This window comes from Nerophis ophidion, linkage group LG27 (assembly GCF_033978795.1).
Source record: "Nerophis ophidion isolate RoL-2023_Sa linkage group LG27, RoL_Noph_v1.0, whole genome shotgun sequence".
NCBI lineage: Eukaryota > Metazoa > Chordata > Actinopteri > Syngnathiformes > Syngnathidae > Nerophis > Nerophis ophidion.
The window spans coordinates 4,365,896-4,381,970 of NC_084637.1; the positions used below are offsets into that span (position 1 = coordinate 4,365,896).

The 16,075-nt window shown below is 44.5% G+C and overlaps 1 protein-coding gene across 4 annotated transcripts in view; it reads right to left on the bottom strand.

Annotated features, from left to right (window-relative positions):
• LOC133544363 (collagen alpha-1(XVIII) chain-like) overlaps positions 1–16,075 on the bottom strand; it is a 71,784-nt gene that overhangs the window by 6,051 nt on the left and 49,658 nt on the right. For 3 of the 4 annotated variants that reach the window (XM_061889596.1, XM_061889593.1, XM_061889595.1), the window contains exons 9-36: positions 16,024–16,050; positions 15,885–15,947; positions 15,740–15,814; positions 13,896–13,946; positions 13,375–13,515; positions 13,224–13,277; positions 13,112–13,156; positions 12,861–12,992; positions 12,623–12,679; positions 12,533–12,559; positions 9,476–9,574; positions 9,367–9,402; positions 7,616–7,702; positions 7,453–7,485; positions 7,335–7,370; positions 7,207–7,266; positions 7,044–7,121; positions 6,913–6,948; positions 4,398–4,451; positions 4,245–4,310; positions 4,117–4,167; positions 3,071–3,101; positions 2,947–3,000; positions 2,839–2,873; positions 2,638–2,757; positions 519–666; positions 372–436; positions 71–199 (exon numbers count right to left, since the gene is read on the bottom strand). In XM_061889596.1, coding sequence (XP_061745580.1) covers positions 71–199; positions 372–436; positions 519–666; positions 2,638–2,757; positions 2,839–2,873; positions 2,947–3,000; positions 3,071–3,101; positions 4,117–4,167; positions 4,245–4,310; positions 4,398–4,451; positions 6,913–6,948; positions 7,044–7,121; positions 7,207–7,266; positions 7,335–7,370; positions 7,453–7,485; positions 7,616–7,702; positions 9,367–9,402; positions 9,476–9,574; positions 12,533–12,559; positions 12,623–12,679; positions 12,861–12,992; positions 13,112–13,156; positions 13,224–13,277; positions 13,375–13,515; positions 13,896–13,946; positions 15,740–15,814; positions 15,885–15,947; positions 16,024–16,050 — 1,890 coding nt within the window. The remainder of the gene's footprint in view (positions 1–70; positions 200–371; positions 437–518; positions 667–2,637; positions 2,758–2,838; positions 2,874–2,946; positions 3,001–3,070; positions 3,102–4,116; positions 4,168–4,244; positions 4,311–4,397; positions 4,452–6,912; positions 6,949–7,043; positions 7,122–7,206; positions 7,267–7,334; positions 7,371–7,452; positions 7,486–7,615; positions 7,703–9,366; positions 9,403–9,475; positions 9,575–12,532; positions 12,560–12,622; positions 12,680–12,860; positions 12,993–13,111; positions 13,157–13,223; positions 13,278–13,374; positions 13,516–13,895; positions 13,947–15,739; positions 15,815–15,884; positions 15,948–16,023; positions 16,051–16,075) is intronic. The other variant, XM_061889594.1, reaches the window with a different exon arrangement.

Sequence of the window (16,075 nt, forward strand, 5' to 3'; positions counted from 1 at the left end):
AAGGTGACACGTGTGAAAAAGCAACTTGGGTGACAGGTCTGTTTAATGAAAGACAAGATGTCCGACTTACGTGGACTTGGCGAATCCCTTCTCTGACTCGTAAGTAAAGATCTGTCTGTTCTATGACATAAACCAGCGAGCCCTCTGGTTGTCTTCTGGCAGTAGCGGTCATGACATCGTAGGACTGCAGCACGGTCACCTGCATGCACAAAGACACACATCGGGATGATGCTGAGGACCTAAATGTCTTTTTCAGATCAAGAATGGCTAGCATCCAGCAACAGACTAGAACTTTGGATGATATTTTAAATATCTTGAAGTGACAACAAGTATTCAGTGCAAAAGGCATTTTAAGGAATTATTCAACTCACCCCCGACGAGTGTCCAGGTAATCCAGGGATTCCAGGTGGTCCACGAGGTCCAGGAATACTGATGGCTGTCAATCAAAATGGAAAGCAAGAGACCACATCAGAAGAAAATTGCACAAATAACATGAATGCATTTGGTACCCAACACACTTTGTGTTCCCCTGTGAGGCCCAAGCAAGGCGGGTCCTGGAGGTCCAGGTGGCCCTGGGGGTCCTGGTTGACCATCATAGCCTCTTCCTGGTAAACCGGGTGGCCCCTGGGGACCTGGAGGGCCAACAATGGAGTCCCCTTGCGGGCCCTGGTTGGATAATATATACTTATTTGAGAGGAAGTGAAAAGGATGTAAATTACATCTTTTATTTTGGTTTGCCATGCGAGTTAAAAACAAGAAAAGTATGTGATAGTAAGAGTGCACACTAATATGTTGGTGAAAGACCAATGTTATTAGATTGTAGCATGTGAGAATGACTAGAGAATAATGGAGGCCCTCGCTTCTCGAATGTGCACAGAAACATTAATTTTATATGGCTGTCCAAAGTCGGGACCCGGGGTGGACCGCTCGCCTGTGCAGTGGTTGGGGGTGTCTCTGTGCTGCTGACCTGTCTCCGCTCGGGATGGTCTCCTGCTGGCCCCACTATGGACTGGACTCTCACTATTATGTTAGATCTACTATGGACTGGACTCTCACAATATTAAGTTAGATCCACTATGGACTGGACTCTCACACTATTATGTTGGATCCACTATGGACTGGACTCTTACAGTATTGTGTTAGATCCACTATGGACTGGATTCTCACACTATTATGTTAGATCCACTATGGACTGGACTCTCACTATTATGTTGGATCCACTATGGACTGGACTCTCACACTATTAACTAGATCCACTATGGACTGGACTCTCACTATTATGTTGGATCCACTATGGACTGGACTCTCACTATTATGTTAGGTCCACTATGGACTGGACTCTCACACTATTATGTTAGATCCACTATGGACTGGACTCTCACTATTATGTTGGATCCACTATGGACTGGACTCTCACTATTATGTTGGATCCACTATGGACTGGACTCTCACACTATTAACTAGATCCACTATGGACTGGACTCTCACACTATTATGTTAGATCCACTATGGACTGGACTCTCACTGTTTTGTTAGATCCACTATGGACTGGACTCTCACACTATAATGTTAGATCCACTATGGACTGGACTCTCACACTATTATGTTAGATCCACTATGGACTGGACTCTCACTGTTTTGTTAGATCCACTATGGACTGGACTCTCACACTATTATGTTAGATCCACTATGGACTGGACTCTCACACTATTATGTAAGATCCACTATGGACTGGACTCTCACACTATTATGTTAGATCCACTATGGACTGGACCCTCACTGTTATGTTTAATCCACTATGGACTGGACTCTCACACTATTATGTTTGATCCACTATGGACTGGACTCTCACTGTTATGTTAGATCCAATATGGACTGGACTCTCACTGTTTTGTTGGATCCACTATGGACTGGACTCTCACACTATAATGTTAGATCCACTATGGACTGTACTCTCACACTATTTTGTAAGATCCACTATGGACTGGATTCTCACACTATTATGTTAGATCCACTATGGACTGGACCCTCACTGTTATGTTTAATCCACTATGGACTGGACTCTCACACTATTATGTTTGATCCTCTATGGACTGGACTCTCACTGTTATGCTAGATCCAATATGGACTGGACTCTCACTGTTTTGTTAGATCCACTATGGACTGGACTCTCACACTATAATGTTAGATCCACTATGGACTGGACTCTCACACTATTATGTAAGATCCACTATGGACTGGACTCTCACACTATTATGTTAGATCCACTATGGACTGGACTCTCACACTATTATGTTAGATCCACTATGGACTGGACTCTCACACTATTATGTAAGATCCACTATGGACTGGACTCTCACACTATTATGTTAGATCCACTATGGACTGGACTCTCACACTATTATGTTAGATCCACTATGGACTGGACTCTCACACTATTATGTTAGATTATTATTCTCCAATGAGGATGCACGATACAGTGATTTTTTTTCTCAATCTAACAGATATACGTATCGATCACCTGAAGTATGCAGGAAGTGCATCACGTTAGATATATTGATTACAGATGTCCTCATTTTTCAAGGGTGTGTGGACTTGTTTATGTTCATCATTCAAACCACAATACTAGGATCTCACCGGGGGTCCCGGGACACCCGATGCTCCACTTCCTCCATAACGTGGGTCAAAATATCCCCCGCCTGGTTCTCCTTTCTCTCCTTTGATGCCCGTATCTCCCGTTTCACCTTTCAACTCGCTCTGGTTACAGAAATATTGCACAACATCCAGTGTGTGAGTGCTCCGAGTCCACGTTCTATTACGCTGACACAGCAAGCTTACCTTTAAGGCGTATACGTCAAAGTTGGACTCAACACCTGAATCAAAGGCAGGTAGTTCAGAATAGACCACAGAACACGAAGCCAGGAAGTGGAGTGGAAGCTGCCTTACCTGGCTGGCTGGGTAGACCAGGTGTTCCACGGTCACCTTTCTCTCCTTTAGCAGCTACAACATAAAGGAGCATACATTGAGATGATGCATTGTTTCAGATGACAACCTAATATAGAACACTCACCTGGATAATACCTGGAGTAGTCTTCAAATCCCTAAAACCACAAAAGAATGGAATATCAAAACAACTGCAGATGACTTGGATGTAGAGATGTCCGATAATGTTTTTTCTTCCAATATCCGGTATTCCGATATTGTCCAACTCTTAATTACGAATTCTGATATCAACCGATACGATATATACAGTCGTGGAATGAACACATTATTATGCCAAATTTTGTTGTGATGCCCCGCTGGATGCATTAAACAATGTAACAAGGTTTTCCAAAAATAAATCAACTCAAGTTATGGAAAAAAATGCCAACATGGCACTGCCATATTTATTATTGAAGTCACAAAGTGCATTCATTTTTTTAACATGCCTCAAAACAGCAGCTCGGAATTTGGGACATGCTCTCCCTGGGAGAGCATGAGGAGGTTGAGGTGGGCGGGGTTGAGGTGGGGAGTTGGTTAGGGGGTACCGGGGGGTGTATATTGTTGCGTCCCGGAAGAGTTAGTGCTGCAAGGGGTTCTGGGTATTTCTTCTGTTGTGTTTATGTTGTGTTACGGTGCGGATGTTTTCCCGAAATGTGTTTGTCATTCTTGTTTGGTGTGGGTTCACAGTGTTGCACATATTTGTATCAGTGTTAAAGTTGTTTAAATAGTGGGAGTGGGAGAGAGATAGATAGATAGATAGATAGATAGATAGATAGATAGTACTTTATTGATTTTTTCAGGAGAGTTGCCTCAGGAAAATTATAACGTTTATTAACGAAAATGTATATGGCCACCCTCAGTGTGACCTGTATTGCTGTTGACCAAGTATGCTTTGAATTCACTTGTGTGTGACAAGCTGGTAATATTATGTGATTAAGTCGGCACACAAAGGCAGCGCCTTTAAGGTTTATTGGCACTCTGTACTTCTCCCTACGTCCGTGTATCACTCTGTACAGCAACGTTTTAAAAAGTTATAAATTAAATTTTTGATACCGATAATTTCCGATATTACATTTCAAAGCAATTATCGGCCGATAATATCAGACATCTCTAGTTGGATGCATCTCAACTCACTCTGGATGTCGGTCCAGGAGGTCCAGGTGGGCCCGGCGGACCTGGGGGACCCTGCACCAAAAAAAATCAAAAAAATTGATGACTTGTAGTAGATGAAGTTCTGCTTCTGCATGAAGACGTGTACTCACAGCGTATCCAGAACCCCCACCGGACTCTCCCTTCTCCCCTTTGACGCCATTCAGTCCAGGTCGACCCTATGACGTAAAACATATTTTACCCCTGACACACCGCATGCGTTAATTGGGATTTTTTGAAATTACAAACAACAAAAAAACACTCACTGGTCGACCTGGGAAGCCAATTTCTCCTTTTGGGCCAGTAGGACCATAAGAGCCCTGGAAAATGAATTAAAAAAATTATAAAAGACATGAAAAAACAATTGCATTAATCAAATGAATACTTTCTTGTGCTACTCTTCCACTAGATGGGTAAGTAGACCATTGACCAGTGTATCCACCTGTTGTGCTGTGGTGTTTGTAATTGTGGTGACTTTTGCAATTGTGCTGTAGCTAAAAGTCGTTGTGTTGTGGCGGTTGACCTTTTCTCGTCCACTGTTAAAATATGTGCCTTGGCTCAACAAAAGGTTGGGAAACCCAACCTTTGGTGAGAACGTGTCATGTCTGATGCTGATGTGCATTTTTTATGCTGACGATACAAATATTTATTGCTCCACGTCATCTGTTGAACAGGCTGTTAATTCCCTGCAGAGAGCTTTTGTCATTGTGCAGAATTGCACAACAACAAAAGATTGGGATCTGACCCGAGGATGTGGTTGTGGCTTGTGCAGCCCTTTGAGACACTCATGATTTAGGGATATGTAGGTAAGCATTGATTGATTGATTGATTGAATTGAACAAGACAAAACTCATGCTGTTTTCCAAACAGATGCATTTAAGTCCCATCTTAAACTCATTTGTACAGTATACTCTAGCCTTTAAATAGACCCCCTTTTTAGACCAGTTGATCTGCCGTTTCTTTTCTTTTCTCCTCTGCCCCCCTCTCCCTGGTGGAGGTGGGAGGACACAGGTCCGGTGGCCATGAATGAAGCACTGGCTGTCCAGAGTCGGGACCCGGGGTGGACCGCTTGTCTGTGCATCGGCTGCTGACCAGTCCATCTCCGCTCGGGATGGTCTCTTGCTGGCCTCTTGCTGGCCCCACTATGGACTGGACTCTCACTATTATGTTAGATCCACTATGGACTGGACTCTCACACCATTATGTTAGATCAGCTATGGACTGGACTCTCACACTATTATTAAAGTTAAAGTACCAATGATTGTCACACACACTCTAGGTGTGGCGAAATTTGTCCTCTGCATTTGACCCATCCCCTTGTTCACCCCTTGGAAGGTGAGGGGAGCAGTGAGCAGCAGCGGTGCCGTGCCCTGGAATCATTTGTAGTGATTTAACCCCCAATTCCAATCCTTGATGCTGAGTGCCAAGCAGGGAGGTAATGGGTCCCATTTTTATAGTCTTTGGTATGACTCTGCCAGGGTTCGAACTCCCAACCTACTGATCTCAGGGCGGACACTCTAACCACTAGGCAACTGAGTAGGCTGTTAGATCCACTATAGACTGGACTCTTGCTTTTAAATGTCCAGCAGGAAGTCGGACATGTTTTCTGTGAGGGTTGGACTCTACCAAGGCTGCCCTTTGTCACCGATTCTGTTCATAACTTTTATGCACAGAATTTCTAGGCACAGTTAAGTTGTTGAGGGGATCCGGTTTGGTGGCTGCAGGATTAGGTCTCTGCTTTTTGCAGCTGATGTGTTCATGATGGCTTCATCTGGCCGGGATCTTCAGCTCTTACTGGATCGGTTCGCAGCCGAGTGTGAAGCGACTGGGATGAGAATCAGCACCTCCAAGTCCGAGTCCATGGTTCTCGCTTGGAAAAGGGTGGAGTGCCATCTCTGGGTTGGGGAGGCGATCTTGCCCAAGTGGAGGAGGTCAAGTACCTCGGAGTCTTGTTCACGAGTGAGGGAAGAGTGGATGGTGAGATCGACAGGCGGATCGGTGCGGCGTCTTCAGTAATGCGGACGCTGTATCGATCCGTTGTGGTGAAGAAGGAGCTGAGCCGGAAGGCAAAGCTCTCAAATTTATCGGTCGATCTACGTTCCCATCCTCACCTATGGTCATGAGCTTTGGGTTATGACCAAAAGAACAAGATCGCGGTTACAAGCGGCTGAAATAAGCCTCCTCTGCCGTGTGGCGGGTCTCTCCCTTAGAGATAGGGTGAGAAGCTCTGTCATCCGGGAGGGACTCAAAGTAAAGCCGCTGCTCCTCCATGTGGAGAGGAGCCAGATGAGGTGGTTCGGGCATCTGGTCAGGATGCCATCAGAACGCCTCCCTGGGGAGGTGTTTAGGGCACGTCCGACCGGTAGGAGGCCACGGGGAAGACCCAGGACACGTTGGGAAGACTATGTCTCCCGGCTGGCCTTGGAACGCCTCGGGATACCCCGGGAAGAACTGGACGAAGTGGCTGGGGAGAGGGAAGTCTGGGCTTCTCTACTTATGCTGCTGCCCCCGCGACACGACCTCTGATTAGCAGAAAAAGATGGATGGATGGATGGATGGGTTTTAAATCTAAGCTAAGAGCATTTGAAGTAGCCTCAGTTATCTGTTACTGTTTTACTTGTTGTCCATCCTGTCATTTTAATGTGCAATGTGAATGTCATTTTGTGTGTAACTCTGCTGCCTCTTGGCCAGTACTCCCTTGGAAAAGATTTTCTTAATCTCAATGGGATTTTTCCTGGTTAAATGAAAAAAAGTAAATAAATGTATACGCAGAAAACATACTGGAGGTCCAACCGGGCCAGGAGGTCCAATGTCGCCCTGTGTACAGACACATAGTGGTACAGTATTTACACTCTACACGTGCAACTGGATTAAATGTAAAAGCAAACAGAAACATATAAGGCCATAGTTACTTGTTTCCCTGCCAGGCCCCCCAGGTAGAAAGGACGTCCATCGGGACCCAGGATGATACCTGGCTCTCCTTTCTCACCCTGAACAAACCACATTCATTATTGCCGTTTAATGGCTGACTCAGTGAGGCGGTGTCATCAAGATTCAGAGAGTAGATTGGCTTACCTTAGTGGCAAAACCCGGAGAACCGGTGTCCCCCCTGTCCCCCTTCGGTCCTACTGGTCCCTTAAATAAAAACAATCAACATTGTGACTTATCTCAACTTTCTTGCATTGCACTTTAAGGGAACTTACCGGAAATCCAGCACGGCCTGGAATCCCTGCCCCCGTCTGCCGGAGAGACAAACAAAAAGATGTAAACGAGTGAGATCAGAGGGATGTTGGTTCTCGAGCCACGACAGTCCCCACTCACCTCCAACCCTTCTCTCCAATAAACGTTGTTATACTACAGCAAGACAAAGTTGGGTGAGTAAGGTGAACACACAGCCGGCCATGCAGTGACCATTAGTACGAGGGATTAGGTGACACATGGTGGCTTGTTATAGAAGGCAGCTCCACTTTCGCCTCGGACTTACATCACCGTCTGTCGAGTATATGACCCGGCCAGGAGGTCCCGGGGGCCCTGGAGGTCCAGGTGGTCCACCGTCACGCCCTGGAAAACCCTTCGACAAGAACATCTACGTAAAGATTCTTTCTTTAACCGTTTTACCAACCCCGTTTCCATATGAGTTGGGAGATTGTGTTAGATGTAAATATCAACGGAATACGATGATTTGCAAATCATTTTTAACCCATATTCAATTGAATGCACTACAAAGACAAGATATTTGATGTTCAAACTCAAACTTTATTTTTTTTTGCAAATAATAATTAACTTGGAATTTCATGGCTGCAACACGTGCCAAAGTAGTTGGGAAAGGGCATGTTTACCAATATGTTACATCACCTTTTCTTTTAACAACACTCAATAAACGTTTGGGAACTGAGGAAACTAATTGTTGAATCTTTGAAAGTGGAATTCTTTCCCATTCTTGTTTTATGTAGAGCTTCAGTCGTTCAACAGTCCGAGGTCTCCGCTGTCATATTTTACGCTTCATAATGCGCCACACATTTTCCATGAGAGACAGGTCTGGACTGCTGGCGGGCCAGGAAAGTACCCGCACTCTTTTTTTATGAAGCCACGCTGTTGTAACACGTGCTGAATGTGGCTTGGCATTATCTTGCTGAAATAAGCAGGGGCGTCCATGAAAAAGATGGCGCTTAAATGGCAGCATATGTTCTTCCAAAACCTGTATGTACCTTTCAGCATCAATGGTGCCTTGACAGATGTGTAAGTTACCCATGCCTTGGACACTAATGCACCCCCGTAATGTCACAGATACTGCCTTTGAACTTTGCGTCGATAACAGTCTGGATGGTTCGCTTCCCCCTTGGTCCGGATGACATGATGTCGAATATTTCCCCAAAAAATTTGAAATGTGGACTCGTCAGACCACAGAACACTTTTCCACTTTGCATCAGTCCATCTGAGATGATCTCGGGCCCAGAGAAGCCGGCGGCGTTTCTGGATGTTGTTGATAAATGGCTTTTGCATTGCATAGTAGAGCTTTAACTTGCACTTACAGATGTAGCGACGAACTGTATTTAGTGACAGTGGTTTTCTGAAGTGTTCCAGAGCCCATGTGCTGATATCCTTTAGAGATTGATGTCGGTTTTTGATACAGTGCCGTCTGAGGGATCGAAGGTCACGGTCATTCAATGTTGGTTTCCGGCCATGCCGCTTACGTGGAGTGATTTCTCCAGATTCTCTGAACGTTTTGATGATATTATGGATGTTGAAATCCCTAAATTTCTTGCAATTGCACTTTGAGAAACGTTGTTCTTAAACTGTTTGACTATTTGCTCACGCAGTTGTGGACAAAGGGGTGTACCTCGCCCCATCCTTTCTTGTAAAAGACTGAGCATTTTTTGGGAAGCTGTTTTTATACCCAATCATGGCACCCACCTGTTCCCAATTAGCCTGCACACCTGTGGGATGTTCCAAATAAGTGTTTGATCAGCATTCCTCAACTTTATCAGTACTTATTGCCACCTTTCCCAACTTCTTTGTCACGTGTTGCTGGCATCAAATTCTAAATTTAATGATTATATGCAACAACAACAAACATGTTTATGAGTTTGAACATCAAATATGTTGTCTTTGTAGTGCATTCAACTGAATATGGGTTGAAAATGATTTGCAAATCATTGTATTCCGTTTATATTTACATCTAACACAATTTCCCAACTCATATGGAAATGGGGTTTGTATAAATATTGAACTTACTTGTTCTCCCTTCCCTCCTCTATCCCCTTTCATCCCCTAAAACCAAACAAGGACATGTTACATTCATTTTCCAGCAGTGTGTTTTTACTTATTTGGTTTTTTTTCTTACTGTCTGTCCTGGAAAGCCATCCAGACCTGGGATTCCTGGTGAACCTCTTTGTCCTTCTGCTCCTTTTTCACCGTTGCTTCCCGGTAAACCTGGTCGGCCCTAGAGATCCAAATGACAACTGAACTTGCAATCGAACAAAACTTCTTAAAAAAAGAGGACCTAAGGTGAATTTCATCTTTTCTGACTAATAAATGTTGTTACAATGTTGGCTACTCATGTTAAACAAAGTCAAAGCAACAAACAAATTGTGTTAGCATCTTCTTTTAAATATTTAGGATTTTTTAATTGATGACCACTTGAGTTTTAAGGAGCACATTCAGTATGTTGTAAAAATACGGAAACTTTTACGGGCTTTTTTTGCCAATATCCCGATATTACCCAACTCTTAATTACCGATTCCGATATCAACCGATACCGATGTATACAGTGGTGGAATGGACACATTATTATGCCTAATTTTGTTGTGATGCCCCGCTGGATGCATTAAACAATGTAACAAGGTTTCCAAAAATAAATCAACTCAAGTTATGGAAAAAAATGCCAACATGTCACTGCCATATTTATTATTGAAGTCACAAAGCGCATTATTTTTTTTAAACTCAAAACTGCAGCTTGGAATTTGGGACATGCTCACCTTGAGGAGGTTGAGGTGGGCAGGGTTTAGGTAGGGGGTGTATATTGTAGCGTCCCGGAAGAGTTAGTGCTGCAAGGGTTTCTGGGTATTTGTTCTGTTTTGTTTGTTGTGTTACGGTGCGGATGTGTTTGTCATTCTTTTTTGGTGTGGGTTTAGTGTGGCGCATATTTGTAACAGTGTTAGAGTGGTTTATACGGCCACCCTCAGTGTGACCTGTATGGCTGTTGACCAAGTATGCCTTGCATTCGCTTGTGTGTGTGAAAAGCCGTAGATACTATGTGACTGGGCCGGCAAGCAAAGAAAGTGCTTTTAAAGTTTATTGGCGCTGCGTACTTCTCCCTACGTCCGGCGTATTAAAAAGTCATGAATTTTACTTTTTCAAACCCATAACGTTTATTTTGAAACCAATACCGATAATTTCCGATATTTCATTTTAAAGCATTTATCGGCTGATGATATCGGCAGTCCGATATTATCGGACATCCCTATTTAAGAGTGTACATTTAAAAAACACTTTTGGAGAGGATGGGGCGTGGTTTCAATTGCGATCCACAAACAAACATCTTGCAGATATATGCGGAAAGTTGGTTGTAAACATACTTGCCAACCTTGAGACCTCTGATTTCGGGAGGTGGGAGGGGGGGCGTGGTTGGGGGCGGGGCGTGGTTACGAGGGGAGGAGTATATTTACAGCAACAATTCACCAAGTCAAGTATTTTATATATATATATATATATATATATATATAAGAAATACTGGACTTTCGGAGAATTCTAGCTACATGTATGTATTTATTTTATTATATATATATATATATATATATATATATATATATACATATTTATATATATATATATATCTATATTAAAGAAATACTTGGATTTCTGTGTTCATTTATTTACACATATACACACACTTAACAGTCATCGACTCATTGTTGAGTTAAGAGTTGAATTGTCCATCCTTTTTCTATTCTCTGTCACTATTTTTCTAACCATATGCATGTACAGTAGATGGCAGTATTGTCCTGTTTAAGAGTGTCACAACATTGCTGTTTACGGCAGACGAAAACGTGACTGCTGTTGTTGTGTGTTGTTACCGCAGTGGAAGGACGATAATGAAACTGCCTAACAATGAACCCACATAAGAAACCAAGAACTCGCCCTCGATTATTGTACAGTTATAACGTCATTGGGCAGACACGCTGTTTATATTGTGGGAAAGCGGACGTGAAATCAGGCTGTCCTCACTCAGGTCCGCATGGAGGCCACGCCCCCTCCAGCTCCGCCTGAATTTCAGGAGATTTTCGGGAGAAAATTTGTCCCGGGATGTTTTCGGGAGAGGCGTGAATTTCGGGAGTCTCCCGGAAATCCCGGGAGGGTTGGCAAGTATGGTTGTAAGTGTGACTGTGGAGCAAAATGTACAACAACGTATATTATGTGGACCACAAGGAAGGGTTTTAAATAATAAAATCATCATAGTTCCCCTTTTAAAACCTTTGACATATGTAAAATATTGTTTTCCCCGCAGTGCACAAAACTCTGGCCCGTGGGCCAAATTTGGCCCGCCGTGTAATTTAATTTGGCCCTTGAGGCAATAATAAATTAACATTAGAGCTGGCCCGCCGGTTTTATACAGTGGCGGTGCCGCTGTATCACCGCATTCAACGCTAATTCTCATACTTGCCAACCCTCCCGATTTTTCCAGGAGAATCCCGAATTTCAGTGCCCCCCCCCCCCGAAAATCTCCCGGGGCAACCATTCTCCCGAATTTCCACCCAGACAACAATATTGGGGGCGTGCCTTAAAGGTACTGCTTTTGGCATCCTCTACAATCTGTCATCACGTCCGCTTTTCCTCCATACAAACAGCGTGCCGGCCCAGTCACGTTATAAATGCGGCTTCTACACACACACAAGTGAATGCAACGCATACTTAGTCAACAGCCATACAGGTCACACTGAGGGTGGCCGTATAAACAACTTTAACACTGTTACACCGCACTGTGAACCCACACCAAACAAGAATGACAAACACATTGCGGGAAAACATTCGCACCGTAACACAACATAAACACAACAGAACAAATACCCAGAACCCCTTGCAGCACTAACTCTTCCGGGACGCTACAATATACACCCCCGCTACCAACAAAACTCGATTTTGCATGTCACTATAAAGTTATATAAGCCTTGCTTGTTCAATATTCAATGCAAAACTTATTTGGGTCCCTATTAAAAGGTTAAGTTTTTCAACTTTGGCCCGCGGCTTTGTTCAGTTTAGAATTTTGGCCCACTCTGTATTTAAGTTTGACACCCCTGGTCTACATGGACGGTATTGGTATCAACACTAAGAGAAGACTTTAATGTGAACGTAAACATGTTCATATCTTGCTTGTGTATAGGAAAGGAAAACAAATACTTACCGGTAGACCTGCGATTCCTGGAGAACCCTGGAAAACACAAACATTATGATGGCGTTATCTGAATGTGATGACTGGAAGCTGTGGCATTACCTGTGGTCCTGGTGGGCCCGGTAAGCTGCTGGTCCTCTCAAAGCCATCTCGCTCAGCCTGCACATGCGGTAGGCAATATTTATGAGGGCACTAGTCCGGTGAATTAGTCAAATATTTACTCAATTACTCAAACAAAACCACATGAAACCGAGTCTGGAGTGCAACTGTAGTCTGACGACGCAAACTATCAAGTTGTGTTACAATGAACATAAAGTGAGTATGTCGGCCCATTACTCACAAAGGCAAATGGGTATGGTGGCCCTGGTGGCCCAGGTGGTCCTGGAGGCCCGGATGGACCCATGGGACCCGGAAGCCCAGCCAGCCCAGTCGGTCCATGCGTCCCTGGCAGTCCGGGGTCCCCACGAGAACCCTGGTACAAACAGGAGGTGTCACTTACACCCTGGCAATGAACAACATAAGGAAAACAGAAGAAACCACCAGAAAGATCCAAGTATGATTAGGATGAAGCTGCAGGTCTATGTAACCTACCTTCTCTCCAGCTGCTCCCTGAAGGCTGAGCTCACCACAGTCACCCTTAGGAGAAACATTCCGGTTAGGATACCCAAACTGGCCAAATGCTGGACAACATGACCTCAGTCACCTTTTCTCCTTTGAGTCCAGGTTGACCCGGTAGACCAGGAAACCCGGAAGGCCCCTAAACAGCACACAGGATCAAAGAAGTAGAGATCCTCTTGAACTGATTTAGAATTCTGGTCTCCAAGCTAAAGTACAGCTAGACAATAGACACACACTGGTAGACCGGAGGTTCCATCCTTTCCAGGTGATCCAGGAGGTCCAAAGGCCACTGCGCCATTGGAACCGAGTGCAACGGATGTACCGGGAACCCCAGGTGGGCCAGGAGGGCCTGGAAGTCCTGGGGGGCCACGAAGTTCCTGAATAGCACACCACGAGATGATAAATACCAAAAATCTTTCCAGTTTCTATTATTGTGCACTCGCACTGAGCCAACTAACAAAATGCAGCCACTTATATGTTTATCAATCATGTGCTCGGCAAAAGTCACAAGTAGATGTACCAGCAATAGCTGTTTTTTCGTTATGTGGAAAACCGCTTAAGCTATTAAGGATGTCAACTTCCACAGTTTCAGGTTGGGTGCTGATAAGCGATCATGCCAATTCCCAGGCCCACCTCTTCCAACCGTGTTTGGGCCAAGGAAATATATCAAACAATATGGAACCAAGTGTTAAGTAAACCCAAGTGTTGTTCAAATCCTTGTGAGAGAGTCATTTTAGGGTTTGACAATTCAACTCACCCTGATCTTATCCCACTCCGGGAATCCCGATCCCTCCATGTCAACAAACGTCTACAGAAGAAGAATACAGGAGACAGACTGTTAGAATAATCATGTATATATTATCACAAAACTTTAGAATACTTGTTGCTATAGTTATTAGCTATTGTGCTTAAGATGTACTGGTTCTATCTGTGCAAGGACAAAAACTTCTTGTTTGAGGGGTGGCCTCAGCCGCAGATGTTATCTTTGTTTTAGCCCGCTAACAGCCAAGGACTTCAAGGACCTCAACGAAGATAAGACAACAGCACGCAGACGAAGCAGAGATAAGGCGAAATCACAAGGCCCCAGCACATTTGGGGCGGCATGGCGTAGTGGGTAGGGCAGCCATGCCAGAAACCTGAGGGTTGCAGGTTCGCTTCCCACCTATTGACATCCAAATCGCTGCCGTTGTGTCCTTGGGCAGGACACTTCACCCTTTGCCCCCGGTGCCGCTCACACCGGTGAATGAATGATGAATGAATGATTGGTGGTGGTCGGAAGGGCCGTAGGCGCAAACTGGCAGCCATGCTTCCCTCAGTCTACCCCAGGGCAGCTGTGGCTACAGATGTAGCTTACCACCACCAGGTGTGAATGAATGATGGGTTCCCACTTCTCTGTGAGCGCTTTGAGTATCTAACAATAGAAAAGCGCGATATAAATCTAATCCATTATTATTATTATATTATTATTAATATTACGTCACGTATTGTGCGTCCTGGACCTGCTTTGCATGATATATGTGACCATTCCTTTTAGAGGCGGCCTCAGTGATGTTGACTGGGGAACTCCGGAATAAATAGAGGGACGCGGGAGCTGTACCTTAGAGCGTAGGGTGAGACTGTGACTAAGTGTGCAGCTCCATGCGTTCTCCTCATGAGCTAAATTGTCTTTAATTTGTCTCTGTTTGGTTCCTTGCTTCTTGTCTGTTTAATATATGTCATCAGTGTTTGAACCTGACACAGACACCTATTTAATAATACCCCCTTAACATTTGACAACCAATTACACAAGGCGACTCGGTATAGAATCTGGGTATTATCTTCGACCTTACTCTCTCATTTCAGTCACACATTAAGAGTGTTACTAAAACGGCCTTCTTTCATCTTTGTAATATCGCTTGAATTTGTTCCATTTTGTCCGCTAGCGACGCTGAGATCAACTGCGGTCCTCTCCAACATCTGCGGTCCTCTCCAATGTCTCTCATTGTTATCCCATTGGGTTGAGTTTTTTTCTTGCCCCTATGTGGGATCTGAGTGGTCGCTTGTGTAGTCCTTTGAGACATTCGTGATCAATCAATCAATCAATGTTTATTTATATAGCCCCAAATCACAAATGTCTCAAAGGACTGCACAAATCATTACGACTACAACATCCTCGGAAGAACCCACAAAAGGGCAAGGAAAACTCACACCCAGTGGGCAGGGAGAATTCACATCCAGTGGGACGCCAGTGACAATGCTGACTATGAGAAACCTTGGAGAGGACCTCAGATGTGGGCAACCCCCCCCCCCCCCTCTAGGGGACCGAAAGCAATGGATGTCGAGCGGGTCTAACATGATACTGTGGAAGTTCAATCCATAGTGGCTCCAACACAGCCGCGAGAGTTCAGTTCAAAGCGGATCCAAGACAGCAGCGAGAGTCCCGTCCACAGGAGACCATCTCAAGCGGAGGCGGATCAGCAGCGTAGAGATGTCCCCAATCGATACAGGGATTTAGGGCTATATAAGTAAACATAGACTGATTGATTGATTGATTGAAACAAAGCGACCAAAACCCCGTCACAGTTTGTCAATTTTCATGGTGTGTGAAAGGAGCGGCCGTACCGGGCGACTTCCAGTCCCTGGTCCGGGAGGTCCAGGGGGACCTCTGGGTCCAGGTTGTCCTTCGCCTCTCTCGCCCTGAAGTTCGGATCACAACATTAATAATTTACCAGATGAATGATCGACTTAAGTTTAAATATAATTCAACCTTCTGGCCTCGAGCACCAGCACTTCCTGGAATTCCTGGGAAACCAGGGATCCCCGCAGGACCCTAAAGAGATACACATAAAACATAACTTACTGAACACTGGCTATATTTAGTAAACCAGTAAAGCCTCATTACTTACAGTTTTTCCATCCTCTCCCGGGTCGCCCTGAAACACCATTAACCATCAGTCA